The sequence below is a fragment of the Rhagoletis zephyria genome, unplaced genomic scaffold (assembly GCF_001687245.7).
Source record: "Rhagoletis zephyria isolate East Lansing unplaced genomic scaffold, Rhagoletis_zephyria_1.1 Rzeph_scaffold_01526, whole genome shotgun sequence".
Classification (NCBI taxonomy): Eukaryota; Metazoa; Arthropoda; class Insecta; order Diptera; family Tephritidae; genus Rhagoletis; species Rhagoletis zephyria.
Window position 1 is genome coordinate 47,062 of NW_016158610.1, and position 23,511 is coordinate 70,572.

Sequence of the window (23,511 nt, forward strand, 5' to 3'; positions counted from 1 at the left end):
CATTTTCGGCATGTGACTGCAAAAAAACTTTAAAATACACCCAAATTGTGGTTTCAAAGATTTCCAGGGAAATTCGATTTAAGTGGCAATCGAAAAATGACCACCAACCAAGTAACCAAATTAGACGAATAGGTTAATTTTTAACCATTTGACCCTTTTTGGCGCGACATTTTTTCAATTTGAATCGTAATATCTCCACAACAAGAGTTTTCCAGATACAAGCTATATACCAGATGAAAGCTAAGGTTTTGGGCTAGACTTGTGGAAACCTAGAATAAAATCGACTGAGCAGTTTTTGAGAAAATGCCCGAAATGTATATTTTCAGCAGCCCGATTTTTAGTTTTCAGGCGATAACGTTATGACTTATTTATACTTTATAAACGCAAAAGACAGCTTTAGGTAGCTTGTTTTAAGACCCTTCTACTGATATCCACATGAATGACATGGATTGAGTAGTGCCGCCTCAGTGGTAGTTTAAAAACTGCATTTTTTCGAACTTCAGGCAGCAGCCACGCCCACAAAGGCATACGAATCAAAACATTCTGGAACAAAACCTTCTTAGTTTTTTTGGTACTTTACTTCCTGAAAGTTGGAAAAAAATTAAATGGTGGTACGTACAGACGCCACATACATAGCAAAGCATCTCGTAGTGGAGACACGAAGCAAAGTACATTTAGCTCTGTATCTTTCCAACTAGCAGCCGGAACTTAATATATAAGGTATCGTTTGAAANGTACTTTACTTCCTGAAAGTTGGAAAAAAATTAAATGGTGGTACGTACAGACGCCACATACATAGCAAAGCATCTCGTAGTGGAGACACGAAGCAAAGTACATTTAGCTCTGTATCTTTCCAACTAGCAGCCGGAACTTAATATATAAGGTATCGTTTGAAAGGTATTGGCCTACATAATAACACTAAATATGTTGGGTTTGCCCACATGCCCCCTTAAACCGGCAAAAGCAAACAAATGGTTTTTGTTTCGCAACACTTTAGCCAAATTTTTAAGAATCCGGTTAATCGTTTATGAACCTTGAATACATTTTCTGGACACACTCTGCAAGACCTTTCCAACGATACCTCAAACATGTCGATTGGACGTCTGGATAAAAACTTCCAAATCTCGTGTGCTTTGCCGTACGCTGTGATACATATAAAATGATACACTCAATGCTAACAAAATAATTTGTAAATTTTCAAAAAGTAAATATGTAATTCATCCGATTCTGTGTCAAATTATTCTCGCTAACTTCAAAGTAATTCCATTTAAGAAGAATAAAAACCTGGCTGTAGTCGACAATGAGCGAAAATGGATTGAACGGTAAACTAATAATTAAATTTTTAGTTCAATTGTTTATTACTTTTGTCTTTACGTTTGTGTCTTTTGAGTGTACATCGAAAGTTTGTATCAGAGAACCAATCTGAAATTATTGATAAAACTATAGACCGGTTTGGTGAACAGCCAAGACGTTTACTTTTTAAGTAATTGAAGCTCGCAACGATGTATGCATTTTTATTTTATCTTACAAAATTGCAGAGGTATATTGCATAGTATACCAGACGTTCCCTTTCAAAACTTTACTCGTTTCGGTGGGTCCCCTGATGCTCATTTCTAACATATTCCCAAAGCTCATCAAAAAGTGCGAAGATTATTTGTAACGATGTAATTTTGCGTAGCGGGTGAGTTTCAAAACAGATTCGACTATGTGCGAGTGCGGGCTCGGTGCTGGAATTAAACCAGCATTCCCCCTCAGGGAACTCTCTCTCTCTCTCTAGAATCTCTTCAATAAAGGTAACGGTGGCGTACCATCCTGTAACATTGAAAAGACACAAGTGCTCAAATATCTGCCGCCGGCAATTTTCGCATCGCCTCACTCAGTGTTATACCAATATCCGCTTCTTTTTAGTCTGCAGGTGGCCTTTAAGGCTTCCTCACGTATGATGACACAAAGTGACGGTAAGTTCACCAGTGCGTCAAGTGCACTATACATTAATGTTAAATAAATAGGCTATCAAGCAACTATTTTGGTTCTTTACTATCGAAACCAGATGAATTTCGTCGAAGAAGTCGAATAGTTCTAACCGATCTAAAAATTAATGAGGTTGTTCACACTTGCCTGGTTATCAGGTTATCTGATTAAAAATTATTATTGTGTAGTAAGTTTTATTGTTGTAAACTGAATAAAAAATATAACCACATAAGCTGATAACCAGGCAAACGTGAAGAACCTCACTATTTTTGTATTGTCACTTATAGTTCATTTCAAAAGCTGGGCAAAAAATATGAAAAAAAAATGATTTCTATCCAATTTGTGGTATTAGATTTTACATAGTAAAATTTAAAAAATAATAAAAAAAATGTACACATAAAACATTGCAATGCAAAAGACAAAAATTCAAAGATCTTGAAATTTGAATGAAATTGTTTAATTTCAAATTCTTTTTCGGGTCAGTTTACAAAGTCGATTTTTATTTTTATTTGTTTACTGTTATTGTTATTATACAAGTCTCTTCCAACACAAAAAAATAAAAAAAATAAAAACGATAAAATAATAAGTAGTTGTTAATTTAAAAGAATTGGCAATATACATATGTCTGCGGACATTTGACAAAACAACCTCTTTCAAAATTAAAAATTTTTGAGGAGAGCGAAAAAAACATATTAAAAGCTTTCCACAACATATTAAGTTTCTTATAATGAAGGACAAATATTTGTTGAAACTGGACACATATTAATAAACAAGAATTTTTTAATAAATTTTTTTAATTAAATAACATACATTTTTTTAAAAAATAGAAAATATAGAAGTAAGTCCTTTTGTCAAATGCTTTTTCCAACAAAAATCATCTTACACCACACAATTTTCTTTGTCAAAAAGTAAAATAGTAAATTGTAAAGACTGACATAAATTTTCTATTAGAGGCCATTTTAATGTGTCGGTAAGACATAAATACGCGCACTGAAAAGTCATGTATACTACATATGATAGAAATCTTAAAAAAAAAATTCTTATCTCGAGAGAAATTTTTTCGTATATATGTATATATTTTTTTGATTTTGGGTAAATTTTCAATGTAAAATTGGAACATATTTAAATTTTTTGTTATGAGTATAGATAGACAATTTCTATTTAATAACACAAACAAACGGGATGAAAAATTTTAACCCATTCAAATGGTGTAGATTTTTGATCACTGATATCCCTAAACAAGTACACTGTGCAACGTTACAATACCCCCGTGCATAACTGCACTCGCAATGAGAAAATTTTGTCAACTTTACAAAGTCAATTTTCTCTTCTTCTAACAATGAGAAATTCTCTGCAAAGCCACCCAATTAAATACACCCACTTGAAGCATAGCAGAGCACTTGCTCTTAAAAAGTTGAAAATTTCATTGGACTTGCTATTTAAACTTCGACCAAAGTCAAACTATCTACTTAACTGGCAGTTTCCGCCAAATGCAAGCACCTTTCGCTTTCCTTTTGGCAGAAAGTCCTGCAGAGCTCAGACTTTCATTTGACTTTGTAAATTGTTATTTTTTCAATCAAATTAAAATTTTATTTCTATTGCGAATTCCACACAACACTTTGCTCTTTTCACTTTTTGCTTTCCGGCTTTTATTTTCATTTCACCGGTCGGAGAAGCCCCTCTCATGCCGATATTGCTTAGCTTGGCTGCAGTTGTGTGAGTTGTATTAGTCGTCTTTATTTGTTATTGTTTGCTTTCTTTTATGTACTGGCCTGGGTCAGGGGGTACACATTCCAATTTGTGGTGAATTTTTCAGTAAAATAAAAGGATGACACTGGCAGGGAAGTGCCTGCGGGTGGTCAAAGCAAGCGCACCAAAATTGTGCTCACCATTAGGACAATGAATGGCCGGCCGGTCACATAGCTTTCGGCGTTGTCAGCACAAATGTCTGTTGTTCCATGCCTTCAACTCTCCAATTTCATTTTGTGGTTTTAGCAAAAATTTTCTATGCTTTTTTATGCTTTTAATTTTATTAAATCTACTTTTTTTTAATCCAACAAAGGAAACGCTGTGGCACTTCCTTGGGTTTTTTTTTTTGTTTTCGTTTGGTTATCTGTGCAGCTTATATGGATTTTTTAGCTTTGTTTTTGTCGGTTTTTCACCGACATTTATATGCGCCAAAGCTTTGTTTGTTTTTCTTGTAGGAAGATTATCTACCAAGCATTTCTAAAACGACTTTTTCCATTTACGCTTCTTTCTTTGCAGGTTGCTGGCGGATTGACGGTCAATCGCCGAGCGCTGCCATTCGTTCACCGGGTCGCTTTGGTGATTACTTCTGCGACAGTCCTTGGAGTCTAATTGAGTCGGCGGCGAAAGCAATGAAGTCGCGACAAGGCGACAATGTCGAATTCGTGCTATGGACGGGGTAAGTAAATAGTGTGAGAGGTGCGAGAGAAAAGATTATAAAGGCAAAATGCTGATTGTGTTTACCTAAAAATATATTTATTTTAATGGAAATTTGTTGTCGGGAGCTCAATGAAGTGACTGAAATTGTGTAACTAGTAGTTTGCTTAGTTGTACATTTTATATTTTCTCAGTTCTTTCTTAGTGTTTTGTTAAGCAGTTTAGTTTCAAGTTGTGTAACATTAAACCACAAAGAAAATTGTATCAAGCCCTTGGATTAGTTTGTGTATGTATATGCAAGTGTGCCAAATAAATTGCAAGACAACCAGTTTTCTTTTGCGATGCAAGGGTAAAACAAGGTAAAATAACAAGTAATCAAATGCAATTAAACTAGACAAAGCCGCTTATGGTATCTAATGCATACATACGTAAGTTTCGTAAAAATAGCAAAAAGGTCTTAGTTTAGAACAAAGAATGCTTTAACAGTTTCTTTGTATTCGCAAAAAGTATGCTTATTTTGAGGCGATACACTTTTATGGTATTACCGAATATCGTGTTATTTAGGTACGTTATTGATTAACCTTGATATGTGGTATATTCAAATACATATTGCACTCTCTAAATTTATTATAAGGGTATGTTTTTACTTGTGTGCCATACTTACATTCATTTTTAAAAATAGCTTAGACTCAACAAACATCAAAATAATATTTCTCAAACCTTGTAGAAATTCATAGTTTCCAAGTTGATATCCAACATACAATATCATTCTCAAACTCATCTCTAACTTTGGACTGAGTTAAGAAAAACAATTTTCTCCAATATGGCAAAAATACAATAAAAAATGCAAGTGACAGCGTTGGCAAAACATGTGCATTTGAAAGTATAAAATCGTCTCGTAGATAAGTATGTAAATAGTGATGAGAAACGAATTGTTAATTATCAAGAAAAAACTAAAGCTATATAAAGAGGAAAATTACCAACAAAAGATATATAATGTCTTCAAAGAAAATAAAACGCGAAGTGAGTCAAGTGATAGACTTACTCTCGGACTGCAGACGGACGACTGAAAACTTGACTCTTAATTATAGTACCCGATATTGACTACGTAATACAAAAGGAGTAAACAAATACATATTCAGCCAGAACAGGTTCCCTTTTCACTTTTCATTTCCGTGTAATCACTTTGGGTGAATTTCGTGCGAAATTGTGTTCGGGAACGCTCAATTATTACATACCGTTCGCTGGAGTGGAATGAACCTATTTTTACTGATAGTAAAGTATCTATCTATTTTACGGACATCTCAAAAATAGATTATGGCGTAGGTTAGGGAATTTTTTCAACTGACCTCCAAATCGAAGTGTCTATTCGACTACCGAGTTCGGCCAGTGTTTTCAGAGGTATTTGCCATTAAAGAAACCTGCAAATTATTTTAGCCTCGAAGACGGCAAGTTCCAGCAATGCTATTTCCTCGGATAGCCAAGCAGCTACCAAGGCGCTTGGCCCTGTAAGCATCACATCCTGCATATTAAACAGTGCAGAGAGAACGTTAGGGATTTTGCTGACATGCATGTCGTTACACTAATCTGGGTGCGAGGGTAAAGCAAAATTCATGAAAATAAGATGGCGGAGGAACTAGCCAGGAAAGGGTTGGCTCTGTATGTCTCAGAGGCAGAGGATGTACTTGTGCCTCTGAGCTATATCAAGGGCCCCATCCTGTAGGGACTGCAGGAGTATGTGGCCCACCGATTGCGCCAAACGCACTTAATTTCTCATCAAACTCAACAGGAGGGATTTATCTCTACTAACTGCCGTTTACACAGGGCACTGGTCCGTGGGAATGCGTGCTGCAAGACTTGGACTGACCAACAACAATTCTTGTCTTAGCTGTAATTCTCCAGATGCTGAAGATACGGTAGAGCATCCACCGGCTCTGTAATTGCCCGGCTCTATGTAGGATAGAGTCAGTATTCTAGGCAAACCCTGCTAATGCGTTTTAATAGACGTGAGTGATGTTATCCAACTGCAACCTTTTAACTCCTTGAACTCCACCTGCTTGATTTGAGAGAAATAACCGACTTCTGCTATTTTCTCTTCAGGTTAAATTTCGAGTAGTGGCTTCAAAACAGCACTCAACCAACCAACCACTATGGACAAATTTTTTCTTTTTCCAATTCATAAGAGAGAAATGTTTTTTAATTTTTTTTTAAGAATATACGTCGATTCTGTAGAACCTCAAATAACTATGAAGAAGAAAAAACAGACAGTTCTCTAACTTCCCAATACTGTGCAAAGGCAGGTTTCGGTAAATTGGTCGCTATTTTTAACTGAATCGATCAAAAAATTTAGTAAGCTCTTTGTTTTAAGCGAAGACCATAAAAAATGCAAAGCAAGTTTTAAATTCAGCAACAATCAGATATGCAAATATTTTTCTTTACTTCCTTTGTAATAGCAAATTGATTTTCCGGGAAGGTTTGTCTAAATGTTAAGGCAAATATTCGCTTACAAACTCATATCGTCGTTTAAAGAACAAAACCGCGTATCGTCATTCTTCAAAATCGCGTAGCTGACATTTGCTGCCAAAAATTGAATTTGCGCACACAAGCTCTTGGCTCAATCCTTATCCATTCTTCCTGAAATATACTAGCCATAAATGCCATTGCTTTAAAGAAAAGAGATTCATTTTGAAATATGAGTACTTTTATTCTTTAGAAAATAATTAATGCAACCTCACATATGCGGTTTTGTACTTTAAACGACGAAATGAAGCTTTACTTCTGATAGTTCAAATAACTGCAGGCTATTTTCTTTGGAAAAAATATTTGCGCAAGTATGTACATATGTATGTATAACGGTTTACTGGCAGCAATAAAAGATCACTTCCAACCACTTTATGTAGGTTACTTGTGTCAGAAACAATGCTGCTGTCCAAGAAAGTGAAAAAAAGAAAGTAAACCAAGTTTCATTGAAGGCAAGCAAACAAGCTAGACCGCATCAAAGCAATAAAAGCCAATCTAACTTGTCATGCATATTACAAATCTGACAGTTTTCAACACATGTGTCTGTTGCCATAGTTACTAACCCGCAAACATATTTTGAGCGTTCAGAATATATGAGTCGTAGGACAGGTAGGTAATGCTACGTTCAAATTGACGAGCTAAACATGTTAAATGGGCTTAAGCCAGTTAAATGAACAAAACATGTTCATAAACAAGTTAAATTGCATTGTTGTTAGAAAATTGAACCAGTTAAATCATTTAACTCGTTTGAAAACCAGTTCAGCGCAGAGTTGTATCAGAAAGCTTTCTAAACCGGCCAATCAGAAAGAAACAAAAGCTTTCATTTGACACGCCAACGTTCAAAAAAATTACGGTTTGAAAAATATAAAAAAATACCAAAATTGTATGCTGTCTGCCCGCCAAAAAAGAGGCCAAGGCGGTAATTAGTTATTTCGCATGAGGTCTCATCGTACACAGAAATAAATAGTGCATACGTACTAAACAATTTGAAGTCTCTAAGAAATCCGTATGCGTTAAGCAGACATTCGCACAAAACAAATTGAAACACAAATACTTGAGTTTGAATTTTTTTTTTCGAATTTTTATTGGTAATAAAACAACCGTCAAAATTAACTCCTAATGTGCGCTGTGGACGATTGTGTTTTCCAAAAAGCTCTTTTTCATTTAACAAGTTAAATAGGGCCGATTTGAGCATAATATAAGAAATATGAGTTTCAAAAACAAAAATGTTTGTAATCTTATATGAATCTTTTAGGAGTCATAAATGTTCCAAGTTATGAGCCAGCACTGTATGCCAATATAAAAACAATAAAGACTCGAAATTTATATATAAACTTGTTTATACAGATATGAAAAAACATTAGGAAGCAAATAAACAAAATTTGGCTGCAGCAACTGCTATTACATGAATATTGTATACTTGCAATAGTATTTGAAATGAATGACCTTGCCAACATGGCTCTAAAGTAAGTTCAATAAGAGTCGAAGAATAAGCCTTAACAGCTTAAAATCAGACTCCGAAAGTAGATACGATAAGGGTTCAAATGATTCATATTGAGGCTCATTTGATGTATGAATTTAAGCTCATATAATTCGAGCTTCGCAGGAAGGGAAACACCTCATTTCGGGCTCTTAAATGAGCTCATAATGAGCATAAAGGCTCCGAAATGGTACTTCTTAAAGACTCATTTGTGACTCCAAATGTTTGCTGGGTTATGGAAGTGTGTAGATGTATGTGTGTACTTGAAATGCATACGTGCATATGTATCTACGTGTGTTTGAAAGGATTTTTTCATTACTTGTTCAACTACTACTGTCACGCTTTGTTTTCCGGTAAAATTACTTAATCCTATTTTAGGTTGGTTTCAAAAGTTTAATTAAATCAAGTTAGGGAACTTTCTATTCCTCTTAAGCGAAATCTGTATTTCTATAAATTATTTTTTACTTTTTAGTTCACATTCCAATAAAAGCGAGGTTTTAATTTTTAAACCTATTATTTTATTTTCATCTATTTAGTCCTAAATTCAATTGATTTTAAAACTAGATATTATAACGAATAGAATAACACGCGATATCATTCTTTTAATTTTCATTCGTATTGTCATCAGGTAACTTTAAAATTTAAATTTAAAGCAATCTCATTCGTACTGTCATAAGTTATGTTACTTGATAACAGTGTGGCCAAGCTTTGAATTTGAAAAAGCACTGAAACCCAAGAAAGACACGTTTTTTCTCGAAAAGGCACCAAATTTTTATTGGACTATTTAATGTACTCTACATGCATGAAAAATTGTATTGTAGGTACGCCGGTTCAAATTAATAAAAATCGATGTTTTTTGCTCGACGAAATGTTTTCTTCATGATAGGTTAACTAAAAACCTACTATTATACCTGTTTATAAATGGCCATCAAGTCAAGGTGCAGGAATGGTATTGGCAGGAACAGTAGCCTAGGATTCTAGCCTTAAGCTAAGCCTAAGTGGAAGGTTCTACCACATTTTTACTCTTTACTAGAGCTTCTCAAATATTGAAAAAAAAGCCCAATTTTTTGACACTTTGACCACGATTTTCTCAAAGTCTGTACCTGATGGAATTTTTTCCCGTCTCCTTTGTTAAGATTCCCAGATTTGGTGTCTTCAAACAACAAAGAAGAGCACAAAAAACCGTACTAACCGCTAAACTCTAAAACTTTGGCGTTTTGAATAAAGAAAAGCACTAAATTTAGTGCGAAAAGCATCAAGTTAGCAACAGTGTTTGATAATAGAAACAGCTGCATCTTTTAGGCGCACCAGTATTACATAGTTATAACTCAAGCTAATCAAAGTGAGGTAAAAATGATAAAAATAAATGTTTTGACAGTACCTATTTAATTTTCTCACTTTCCCACGGTTGAAAATCGAACAAACTAGGTTCAAGATACCTTTTGTATATTTTACTATCGTTTAATTATCTCCACATACGTGTGTTTTATCCATTGGGCTATGAAGTTACGCTGTACACTCTGCAAGCGAATTCCTATACATATTCTATGTCGATAACTTGTAGCTATAAGCTGCTCATACTATATATGCAAGATGAAAGATATGTAAAATTGTTTCTGAAAGTAAATAAAGCAAGCAAGTGAGCTACAGACAAACGCAAAACCCGATAAGCAGGCTCATAAAATTTGTGTAGCAACAAACACAAAACAAAAATGATTTTCTTTCCTTGGGGTGAAATTACGTCAACAACCTTGATCCGCTTATGTTAAACGCACTCAGGAAGATAAACTCTCATACAAGACTTTTTAGTAAATAAATAACGGCACATGTGGTGCTTATGAAAACTTTAAAAATCCATAAATCTTTGCCGAGAGTCTTTCGTCGAAAATCTCGGAATACTGGTATTTTTGTTTACTTGTCAAGGGTTTTTAAAGTTTTGTTCCTTGAAATATATATATCTACAGTTATCTTTGAGCTTTTAAAACAAAAATAATTTGTTCGCATGTGCACCGTTTTTAATTTTCGAAGGACGAAACATGATGAGTCGCAAAATTGTATTATTGGATTTTATTTACAGTAATGTTCAATGTATAGTTATAAGGAAAGTCGCACTGTTAACAGGTATAGGGGTGACCTTTAATTTGGTAAAAATTACTTAACGATGGAATACTATTTGTCAAAGATCTATGAAAAACCCCGATCCATCACTAGTTTTTTTTCTACTGGGTTCCATACCCTTTAATTTTAAAGTCCTCGGGAGATCCTTTGAAGGACTATGCAACTATAAAATAATGCTCTCTAATCGGCTTCGGCGATACCGATTGTGACCTTAGAACAATTCATCGCACTCCTATTTTTAAGTTATTTATTTAAATGAAATTGAAAAAGCATCAAAACTTTAGTAAGAAAATTTTTTGCACAATTCGCAGTTATTCGCAATCAAGAGCCGTTCTAAACGAACGAAGTGCATATCCGAACTCGTCGACCTAAATATGTTCTAGCAAAACGAATTCCGTTCTTGTCTTTTGTCTTGACTTATGGTAACTGAATATAACTAAATATTCCACGAAAATTATCCTAATATCGTGCCGCGTGGCACTGTATGTATAAAAAAAAAATAGCTTATCATAAATGCCAAAAATCAAGCGTGTGCTGCCTCCATATATGCATCAACGTATATATATTAAGATGGTTCAAAAACAGTAAAGTCGGAATTGTAATGCTCTCGACCCCTAGGATTGTTCTATATCGAAGAAAAGTATACCCCTATTTTTTTTATTTTGAAATCAAAAAATTTGTTAGAGGTCGCTAAAAGCGCGCAAAGTTTTCCATATATATATTAGGGAAAAATAAAATTGTTCGTAGAAATGGTATAGAACTCTTGAAAATCAATAATTTTCGATGGAAACCTGAACCCTGGTTCCCCTCAGGAGACTTTCAATAATAATACCGAAATGTTTAGTTAACCATTATTTTAATACTAATTATTTTTTATTGGTCGCCCCATTTTTATTTTTCGGGGTTTTGTGGGTTTTTGGGGGACCTGTAAACTATAGTTGTGATGAAAAAATGGCTAAATAAACAATGGGGTATTATTATTGGGAATCTCCTGCAGATAAGCAAAGTTTTCTGGTAGAAAAATATTGATTTTTAACTATTCTATACCATTTCTACGAAAATTTGTTTATTTCCCATATAACTATTCTATACCATTTCTACGAAAATTTGTTTATTTCCCATATAAGGTACACAGAAAACTTTGGGCGCTTTGAGCGACCTCTAAATATTTGTTGATTTCAAAATAAATAAATAAGGGGAATATTTTTTTTGGTATAGAACAATTCTAGGGGGTGAGAGCATACAAATTCCGACTTTCTTATTTTTTCACATGCATTTTTGGATCACCCTTATTATGTGCATACAAAGGTTAGCTTAGAAAATGACGAACTTAAATCTGTGTGTGTATGTATATTGATATAAAATATAATTACAATAACTACGTACATACATGCAGGATAGAATTTACCTAGATTTCGATTTTTCTTTTACCTGTTCGCATTATCATAAATTAGAGAAAGCTTTGTCTCTACTATTAAGAGATCTAGCTGTACGGGAATTTCAGAGTGAACTTAAAATGCGTGGCGAATCAAAACATCCGAATGGAAAAAATAGGCTTAGCTATGGGAATTGCATATCAATAAGTAATAATTATTTTTATTTATTTTTTTTCTTTTTTTCCAATTACCTGGACTAGAATGACTTTTTAGCAAATACCTCGTTTTGAGAGTTAATTTGCTGAAGGAGAAATTTATATTTTACACAACATAATTTATTTCTTCAATTTATTATTTGAAATATGTATTTGAACCTCCTTCAACTACAGGCAATGGCAACAACAGATAAATAATCATATCTAATTAAAGCACTCCCAAGTGATACATTAAAAATGGGAAAGAGTAAAAGTAACCTTGCACACACATACCTTGGTATTTCAACTTCGCCGCCAACAAAAAATGGTTTTTTCTCGCATTCAACCTTTGGTGTGTATAAGGTATCAAAACTGACAAGAGGGCTGGCATAGGTTGTAAATTTGCGCCCAAGCGTAACCAGATGGCTGAACGAGAGAGAAAAGCTGAAAATAAGAAAAAAAGAACGGACATAAAATATGCCAGTGCGCAGAAATAATTAAGATAACAAGAGTTTTATGATTCATAAAAAGCAGAACTTTACTCTTTACTAACAACTAACGTCCAGGTGGTCGGCCAACGTACTCGCCCAGCTCTGCTCTGCGCAGCTCATTTCCTGTACTGCTCCGATAATCTGGGGACCTGTGCCAGGTGAACGCATAAAAATTATTGCGCTGTCCAGTCAAGCGTGTCTGCTCATCTGGGAGGAATTACCAAACGAAGAGGACAAAACATAATAGGCTATGTAAGCAGTTATGCTGTTGGCAGGGATGATAAATGATTTTTTCGAAATTGTACCAAACGTCTGCATAAAAATGTACCAACAAAAAATTGTTAATTATTTCTCAAAAACAAGGAATGTTTAAAAAAAAATTACAATTATTCAACGCTTTTTAAATAAATATTTTGTAAAAATATGCATATATGTATTAAAAGTTGAATAAAAATTATTTACGCATTTCACTTTCTGTGAGATCGTAAGTAGTATTTTGGATTAAAGACTCTGTATGTATTTTCATTTCATGACAAAAAGTTTGAGAGGATTTGATATAGTTTTTTGCTTTTATAATGAACCGAGGGTCTTTATTTGTAATCTATTTCTACGTTTAGTTTTTATCAGATTTTGAACAGAAAAGGCACGTTCGACATTTGCTGAGGAATGTGGTATAGCCAATATGCTTTAAGCTATTTTAAAAATGTTTGTAAACGTCGGGTGGTTCAGTTCGTTAACAATTAATTAATTTTTTCACAAACCTCGCATATGTACACATGTTCAAATTTTTTTAAGTTCTCCTACTCCGGTGGAAAAGGTGTGCGGTAGAAAAATACAAAACCATCTCTATAAGAAATCGGGTTTGCTAACTTTTTAATGAAAAAAAATATTTTGTCGAAGTTTGTATGAAGTACTAAAGAAGGAAAAAAGTATTTGTTTTGGTTTCAAATAGTACCAAAAAAGCACAATTGTGGCAACTTTATCATCACTGGTTGTTGGCTTGTGGCATTGAGCAGATTTTACTTCTCCAAGCTGTTTCTCTTGTAAACTTCAGTTGTTTTTCCGCGTGTTTTTGCTGCTGCAGTTGCTTTCGATTTTAAACTACGCGCAGTTAAAGCAAATTAAATTAAACATTTTAAGCATATGAATAATAATTGTTTTTTTTTTTTTTTTTTCTTTTAATGGCGTTCACATTATTTCTTGGATATAAGTATGTTACTACCACAACAGCCGCTTAATTAAATGCTCAATCGGATGGCCGCTGTAGCAGAGTAGGAAGATCTGCGCTCTGCTATTTCTCTGTAGGAACCGGGTTCAACATCTAAATTAGAAAAAGTTTATGTTTAACAGCGGTTGCCCATCGGCGAGCAATGGCCAACCTCCGAGTGTATTTCTGTTTTGAAAAAGCTTCTCATAAAACCATTTGCCGACCAGACATGGCGTAAAATTGTAGGAGGGGCCGTCGAGAGAAACTGGGCCCGTATACATGAATTAATTTAAAAGCTCGTGATAATTTTCTTTAATATATAGAGTTAGAAACAATCAGCACGAATCTGATTATATGATTTATAATAAAAGCCTATAACGAAGGAGCAATTACATTTTAAAACAATAATAACAAGTTATGGTTCTGATATTCCAGGCCCCTTAAAAATCGCGGACCCGGGTGATTCACTCCTTTTCCCCCTCCCTCTCGACGGGCAGCATTTTAGGTCCCTCTATTTGTATTATAATATCGGGACGCACACTAGACATTGGAGGAAAAGCTCGGCCATACACTTAGCAAAAGTGCAACCGCCAATTAGTTATTTATTTATTTACAGCGCAATTATTTTAAGTTATTACCAGAAACCATACAGCGACTATGAATAGATGTGGATAATTTTTAAGCATACAGTGGCAAAGATAGCTTGGTAATCAAGGTAGCCGGGCCGCACTTCTTCGCAATCGGCACCCACTTTTGTGGAAGAGATCAATCTCTCTAGTCCTCCACCTTTTCAACGCTGTAGTGTTTGAAACTTGGCAATTTGATTTTTTCCTTAATATCAACATAAATTAATGCTTGGCATTTCTAACTTACTGACGTACCCTTGCCTCAAAATAATTTTTGTATTGACTAGTGCATAAAAAGGATTGGAAAGTAAAAATGCTGTGTAAACTAAAACCTGTTAGGTTAGGTTTAAGTTATGTGAGAAGAACCCTCCCCACACACAAGAAAAGGACGGTGGTCCCGCGGTGGTATCATACATGGATACAAACTACTTTGTTGATGCTTTCAAATTTGCGAACAGTCATAATCTTCCTCTGCTTAGTGGGGAACAATTGGAAAAAATGTGTGACACGTTTTAATCTTTTATGAACTTTCCGACAACAACATTGGTCCGGTACATCCATCTCTAAGCTTATGCCATGTAACCGAATTAGATAGTGACCCGTAAATGTAATTTTTATGAAGTATGAATTTTCTGTTACAGGGCACCAATTTAACTTGGCGTTGTCACAAGATCAAACGATTTTCTTGCATTCGTAGGCCAATTGATTGGAAGGTCCTTAATGTCAGAGATTATAAACTTTTTTCCCTTTTAGGGGGATGGATAGCAAACACTTCCATATATACACTGACGATGTGCCTAGGATAGCCCTCTTGGTTAATGATTCGACTTCTTAAGCCTTACCTCTACAATAAAGGAGCAACTAGCGACCAATTAGAAGCTGGACTCAAGACCGCATNGGTTACAGGGCACCAATTTAACTTGGCGGCGGTGTCACAAGATCAAACGATTTTCTTGCATTCGTAGGCCAATTGATTGGAAGGTCCTTAATGTCAGACATTATAAACTTTTTTCCCTTTTAGGGGGATGGATAGCAAACACTTCCATATATACACTGACGATGTGCCTAGGATAGCCCTCTTGATTAATGATTCGACTTCTTAAGCCTTACCTCTGCAATAAAGGAGCAACTAGCGACCAATTAGAAGCTGGACTCAAGACCGCATTTAGGACGTACATATATGAGCGAGGAGCAAAAGCCGAATCGTATTCATATATTTTTGTTTTTTGTATCTCACTTCTTGTCGTTTAAAGGACACTTCTCCATTTTTTGGACAGCTCTTAGAGCCAAACGCTTTCACGTGAATATCTTTGAATCCCCCTATATCTGAATTTAAAAACTTTTAATTTACTAATATATTTTTTTAAATGCAGCATTAAATCTCTAATACTAGTTATTCTTCCTCTACTTGGTTGGCGCTTTCGTCGAGTTCAAAACATCACTTCAGTCATTCCTCTTTCTCGCTTGCTGAAATTGACGACTCTGTCATCGGAATCCAACTCAATGACCTTAAAAACGTTTTTACTAGCTTCGAAATCTTAAATTCGTCACCAGGAAAAATATTACTTTTTGTGTGATGGTCTCTCTTTTTCTTACTTTTACAAATTTCACCATATGCTAACCAAAGCTAAAACCTTATTTTTTTTATTCGGGCCCAGAAAATCTTTTTCTAAGATGGTCTCCCTGTCATTAGGCGCCAGTCTATACAGTGTCGGGCCAATTGTTGACGTACGTAGTCCAGTACTTCGTAGAGATACCTTCTTGCCTGCCTGGGTGGATGTTCCGCTTGCTGACCAAAATAGTGCTTCGTAATTTAGAAATGGCCAACCACGTGCCTTGTATGTCGCTAACAAAATTTCATTGTCTCTGCCACAATTGTTGACGGCGAGCGCTTTGAGGACTTTGCTGCGTTTGGGTGTGATTAGAAGGATACTGAAGTGACCTCTTTTCTACAGGTGGTAAAGGTTGTTGCCAAGGGTTTCGTAGGTGAGAGGATGAGGCTGCTTGTTGTGAAGAGTAATTATCATAAATTCTATTGAACAATCGTTAGCATATGAGATGATATTGGAACTACATATTTATTCATTTTATACAGGTGTACGTACACATGTATATTAACTCAGTTGCTACTATTTCGTTTTTGTGGTTTTCTATGTGTCCCTCTCTGTGTAATGAAATGCTCTCCATCTGTCGACTTTGTTATTTAAGAATTTTCGTGCTGTATCAGATCTCACCTAAACTTTTTGTTTTTCTTTTATTTTAACGATATCTCCTTACATTAATTGACTGAGTTAGTATTTAAATAATGCTTTTTCTTTTTCGCAGCGCCTATTACCCATAGTATTAAAGTATTTCTAAAATATCGCCAGCTTAAAGTGAAAAGTTGCTAAGTCAATTTCTATAAATTTTACTGGAGAGAAAAACTTCTTATAACAATTTTCTTCAGTAATTATTTGGTAAAACTTTTAACAAAACATTTTGTGTGTTAAGGCAGATATTTATTAAAAGATTTCGTATTATTTTGAGCTTATCGGATTTTCGGTGCCTCCTTGGAACTTAGTGAACTTGGCTTTCGTTCAATATAAGCGAGCAAAAATTAAGGAAGTATTTACCACAACCCTTGCATTCTATATCAAAATATGAGCTTATATAAAAACTGGACTTAGCAAATTTTCACTCGAAGCCAGCGATATGTAGGTATGTATATTTATACACCATATTACCCATAGACAATGTGCATTTATGCTTACATATTTATTCATGTAAATATATATGTATCTACACAATGCATTCCCCCATTCGATTTATGTAATCTATACGCAACCGATTTGTTGGCCTTTTATAATGACGTCTACTTTGCTGGGATTGATTTGTCTATACAAACGTTTCCTTGGTATTTTGTCATGTCAACATCGACGGCAACACAATAAAACACTGCACAAGTAATCTAATAAGATAACGTTCGTTATTTGTCAGACTTAAGTATTAGTAAGTGCCAATGCAATTACAATGACAAATATCAAGTAGATGAGCACTTGACTGGTGGCATATTATATGTGTGGCATTGTATATGGAAAATTATTTATACACGAGCATATCTACATATATGTACCTAAGTAAGTAAAAAATAATGGATCCAGTTGGGGAATTCATCTGGAAAGATATCCCATAACATAGAACATAGAAAAGGAATAGCCAGCTGTTAAGATAATTATGAAAAATTTTGGAAATGGTAAATGGCATCAGTTATTGGTGGTATGTGTATGTCATTATTCTAACTGGGTTAATGTAGTAAAATTTAAATCTAATTAGTAACTCTGATTATTTTCGCATTTTAACCCATTAGCCCTCTCACGAAAGGGTGGTTTTAACCCCTTTTTCGGAAAGCGCGAATAAAATGGTATTTAAAAGGTCGCTAGAGGGTTAAAATGTTTTACAAAATTACTCGCCGCAAAACTTCACTAAGGGTATTTTCAGGAAAAATATTTAGACAAATAAAGTAAAAGTCCACAAGAAATAAAAAACAAATATATTTTATTGAAATAAGCAGCAAGTTTTTCTTGATGTTAGCGCTCGCCTTGTTCAACGGATTCGATGGATAACTGCTTGCTAAAATGAGCCACATGCGGCACAGATATTTGGAATGATGCATTAAAAGTGGGTTTAAGCTCAGACAAAATTTTTGCGATCATCAAGTAAGCTCAAGCTGAAGAATTTGTACTCAAACTCGAATCGAAGCTAAAGCTACCTTTTTATGCATGAGGCCCATTGTATTTTCAAGTACGAACGATGTTTCCCCAAAAAAGTATTGTTATTCATCTTTATGTCTTTCCAACCATCTACTTCATCATCGATTAAAATATTCAGGCAGGTTCAAAGTGAATTTGGTTGAAATTCAGTCCGAAGTGAATTGCAGAACTGGCCCGATTGTTGAATGACTCAGGTAAAAAATTGTAAACTTCATATGACCATACAAATATTTTTAGCCTAAAATGCAAAAAGATAAAATAATAACATACATTCAACGGCGATACCCATTGGGTAGGTTTCTGGAATTACGGCATAAATCCAAGAATTTGTCTACCGATAATAAATACATACATTTTTTTGATTAATATTCGACTTTAATACTTTTTGCGCATTGACAGTTTTCAAAACACCCCCAAGAATTCCGAAAAGACTGAGACAAATACCAAAAGGTGCTGAAAACCCTGAAAACCACCGTAGGGAGATCCTAACGTGCTCCAAAAAGTAAAACAAGTCCATATAATACCGAAGATATTGAAAAAGTCTTTAGCAGTCCCGAAAAAAATCATGAAAAAACTTTAAAAAAAATTACATAGTTATTAAAATCTGCTAAAAAATATCGGGAAAGCTNCTCCATATAATACCGAAGATATTGAAAAAGTCTTTAGCAGTCCCGAAAAAAATCATGAAAAAACTTAAAAAAAAATTACATAGTTATTAAAATCTGCTAAAAAATATCGGGAAAGCTCTGCCTTTTCGCTTTGCATTAAAAATTTTAAAGGAAAAAGTTATAGGTATTTATCAGTAAGGAAGACGTTTTTTAAATCATACTTAAGAAAATAATATTCTTTAATAAGGCAGGATTTAACTGATACGTTCTTTATGGTATTTCTCTAATTTTTTTCCAAATTTTAAGAGGTCTTGATGAATATTGTTACAATAAGTATCATATGTCGATGGCTAGAGCTCTGGCGCCCGAGAAATATTTGATTCCTTTAACCTTCGTACCTGCATTTCGACACACTTACATACATCCTTCTACATATGTGATTTTTAAGATTTTTTGTGGTGTGTTGATACCAGTTAGTGAACTTATATCGTCACTAGATACGAATAAAGGCGGTTTAAAAATTTCATCGAAGAAAGACGCGTTAAAATATTTGACGGCGAAGAAAGACGCCTAAACTTATTTTTGTGGTGGATACTGTTTTGGGTTGTAACAGTATCCAAAGAGTTTTTGGGGAATAATGCTGAAGTGACAGTTCTTGGCCAGGTATAAATCTATGTTCACGCGTCTTTCCCTTCGTCAACTAGGTTATGCGTCTTTCTTCGCCGAAGTTTCTTTAAGCGTCTTTTATCGTAACATTTTTTGTATGTGTCTTTTTTCACCGTCAAAACACTAGCGCGCCTTTGTTCGTTTGTAGTGAAGATATGTGAAGCTCAGGGTGCTTTAGTGACAGAATATGTTGGCAGTTCGTTGAACATCAGTGTGAACTTCGTTCAGCTAAAAAGCTTTAGCTTACTTCCTTTTGAATAAATAATAATCAATATCATCATTCTTATTCCCTTCTTTTTTGTAGCCGACTACTTGGGGGAGTGAATTTAAAAGTGGTGTATAACGTTTTCTTCCCAACCCATAATCTCACATACTGACTGCTATCACCAATTTGACTCTATCGGCAATCTGCTGGGTGGTATATCCATGCTTATGGCTTACGGCATTGACTTGTACTTGTACTGACAATAGACATAAAATAATATGTTTTTATAATATAATCCCTGTAAACGCTACAGTTGAACTGGTGACAATAGGCTCCAGCGATTGACATGCTACGTTTACCCTATCATTCAGCTGTCTTACCCAGGTTTGGATGACCGTCTCGACCTCTTAGGATCGTTTTTATTCACTTACTGTTGTACTCCTATGAATGGAAGACCGCAACTGGCGGACTCTTTATCGCTAATTTTGTACAGTCTGGGATCGTCTGATTGGAAAGAGCGAAGGCGCCTCAAAGTCTCATCGAAACCACGACAAGGAGCGGAAGAGAAAGATATGGTAAAAAGTTGTCGCCACCTCCAAACAAAACTGCGAAGGATCTAATCCACTACTCTGCCACCGAAAGAAATCTCTGTAGAAGAAGAGCGCCCACATTGGCATAAGTAGGGGAAAGAGACCGCTAGCACGCAATCCACTAGCAGATCACAGCGTAGCTTGAGCGGAAGCGGGTAATAATCCCATCGACCTAATGCCCGGCGTCAGGGCTACAGGTAGCAGTCATAGATCGGAACCCCCCGGTTGCAAAAGCAGATTCAGCATACAAATAATAACAATATTGATATATTTGATAGAGTCAAGTGGCGAAGGTCACGGTTGTCGGGTGCGGTAAAAATTTGTGGTTAAACTTCCTAACAAACCGAGTCCGCATCCAAGAAGAACTTCGGTCCACCATACGGCTGGAAGTTGCTCCAGTCTCTCACGCTGTGGAGCTGTCCGCATGACCTAACCTTACCTTCTTTATTTTGTGGAAGATTTTTTCTTTAAATTGTCCTCTATTCTTAGTACTGTAGTAATATAGTTATTCGTCGGATCTTGCTTAAAGATCTCATTGCACACTTCGTTAAGCTGTGTGTTCTAGACAGCCACATTATTGAGGTTTAATATTGATTTACGCTTCAAATGTGGCACCCTCTTATGGCGTTTTCTTTTCTGCAAAAAGTGTTGCCTTCTCATTGCCTTTTCATTGCCTTCTTCTTAATATTTGTGCGCAGAGGGCAATGAGCAGGGAACCTTTTTCGGTAGAAACGAAAACGCCATTACTTTGCATACATACCAACTTAGTACAGTGTATAGTGAGTGTAGTTGCTTATTTACACATTGCTTGTTCGAATGTCAATACTTAATTCAATCATTCACTCTTTCGCTGCAACCCTCTCGGCGTCATGGAATGAGTATCATTACTGATTTTCCATACATTTCTTCTTAACAAATAAGCATGTTATTTTCCTCCACTTAATGACTGATTAATTTACCCGTTTTTTTTTTATTTTCCTACGCAAATTGTTAACATGTTGTTCTTGTCGTTTGTGCGCTAATAGGACATTTGCCTTTGGGTGACATTAATTGGCTTCCCTAGAATTTATGTATGTGCATATGTATACGTAAGTTCCACTCGACATAATCCTATTTTCTATTGAAATACTAATAGGCAAGCTCAATGTGTTGACTGAGAAGTGAATGACTGCGGGCTATAAATTTATACACCTACATATGTGCGATGAACATATGTATGTATGTATGTATGTATGTATGTATGTATGTATGTATGTATGTATGTATGTATGTATGTATGTATGTCTATATGTAGGTATTAGAGAACCAATAGCAATGCACATACATATGTGAGTAAGCTTACACAAATATCTTTGCACAGAAGTAGATATCTGTATGGAGAAGTTAATACATACATATTTAGCTGAACAAACACTAAAGCCCATCGGCGTAGCCAGAATGAAATGTAGGGAGGGAGGGGGGTCTCGACCCTATGAAACTGGCATTTCAGGGTACTATTTTATATATATATAAGGAAAATTTGAAAGTTAGGGGGGGCTCGAGCACCCCCCTGCCCCTACCTGGCTACGCCCATGCTAAAGCCTCAATACTTAGGCTTTTGTATAAATATTCAGGTTAGGTTAGGCTGATCTGCCGCAGCTACAGAATTGATTTATACATATATATATAAAATTAAAGTGCAAGCTGCGTAGGTTAGTCAAAACTTGTCAGATTTCAAATCGGTGTGCCAGGAACAAAAATGTAAGCTTCTCAATAATTCCCTAATTTATTCTCAATGTAACGCTTTGAATTCATACCGATATACCTATGTATTTTTATTGCTTAGAGCAGATGTGTTCAATCAGTCTCAATATTTATAGGTGTCAAACGAAAGAAGTTCAAAAAGGTTTCATTTTGAAAATATTTTAAAAAGGGCTGCCACCATGATTCAACAATTTGCAGGTTGCAGCAATCGTATAAAAGCAACATTTACCGTTGGTATGAACTCCTTGTGTCAAAAACAGCTGATTTGTTTTCCTTATGTATTTATATTCGTGCATTTAAATACAAAAAGCTGCGATCGCCTTGGACAAATTCAATTAAATTTTGCATTTTAAGTGCATACACATTTAAATATATGTGGCTATAAATTTGTACTTAACTTCTAACCAAGTGTGATAGGTTCATATGCTTTGAAACCCCATTGGGAAACTAAAATTTGAGAAATGCTGGCGCAGAATTCTTTGTGGTTTGTGGTCGTAGTCGTTGTACTAAATTCAGGTTTTTGGCAAAAAATTGTTTAGCAAAGACAGTGTTGCCACCTTGTGAGTAATTCCTCAAAACTTGAGGAATTTCGGGTGCGCTTGAGTATTTTTTTTGGATTTTTATTTTGAGGAATTTTTGAGGAATTTTCTCTAGATATTTTGCAGATAACAAATGGAACCATGTTTTACACACTAGAGTTGTTAAATCGCTCTGCAAATTTTTGAACAAAAGCTTTATAAAGAGCGAAATACACTACACAAATGGCTTGTCAAACATTCTTCAACCTACTTTTCCGATTTCCCTCAAACTGCTTGTCAAACCTTCAAACCCCCATACACAGCAAAAATAGCTTTAAGGAAAGGGATATTTAGCTTGGTTTATCAAGTCCCTAGTGTGGTGTTTCTCGCTCTTAAGCACATCTGCATTTGCTGCTAAATATTCAAAATTTTATCGATATTTTTTTTTCATTCCACCGTTATATTTTCAACTTATGTAGTTTGAAATTGCAAAATCTCGGTAGCGAATGGAGAGGCATTGTTCGATCATAAGGATATTCATATTGATTCTTCATCAGATCCAGAAAATTATGGGAAACAAGTTTTTGAATTAAAGGATTCTTCAGGTTCATATAAGTTTCCCAATTAAAAAAAAAACAAGTAAGAAAGTCTAAGTTCGGGCGGAGCCGAACATTAAATACCCGGCGCAAGTATTAAAGATATGTTTTCCACCTTGCCGAAAGCTACCGCTACATGATAAGCCGGGGTGTATACATTTTAAGTAAATTAGCGTCCTTAAATTTCGAAATATTGCAGTTTCAAGCATTTCTGAATTTTACCGTTATATGAAAAGCGGCCGTAATTTTAGTCCGATTTCAATAATTTTCAACGTTTTGCTTTTATGTGGCAAGCACAATAAAAATACCGAGTTTGGTACAAATTGGTAGAACGGTTACCGATATACATATATGTGATCATAAGTGGGCGGTGCCACATTTGGTATGCTGTACCAGGACCAACAAGTTTGGAAGAAATTTGTGCAGCGGTTACCAAGATATACACATGTA

General features: G+C 35.1%; 1 protein-coding gene across 1 annotated transcript in view; it reads left to right on the forward strand.

The window, feature by feature from the left end:
- The window catches only part of LOC108364323 (acid sphingomyelinase-like phosphodiesterase 3b), a 112,422-nt gene that overhangs the window by 43,230 nt on the left and 45,681 nt on the right, over nt 1–23,511 (forward strand). Inside the window, exon 3 of the mRNA XM_017617961.1 lies at nt 4,237–4,396. Coding sequence (XP_017473450.1) covers nt 4,237–4,396 — 160 coding nt within the window. The remainder of the gene's footprint in view (nt 1–4,236; nt 4,397–23,511) is intronic.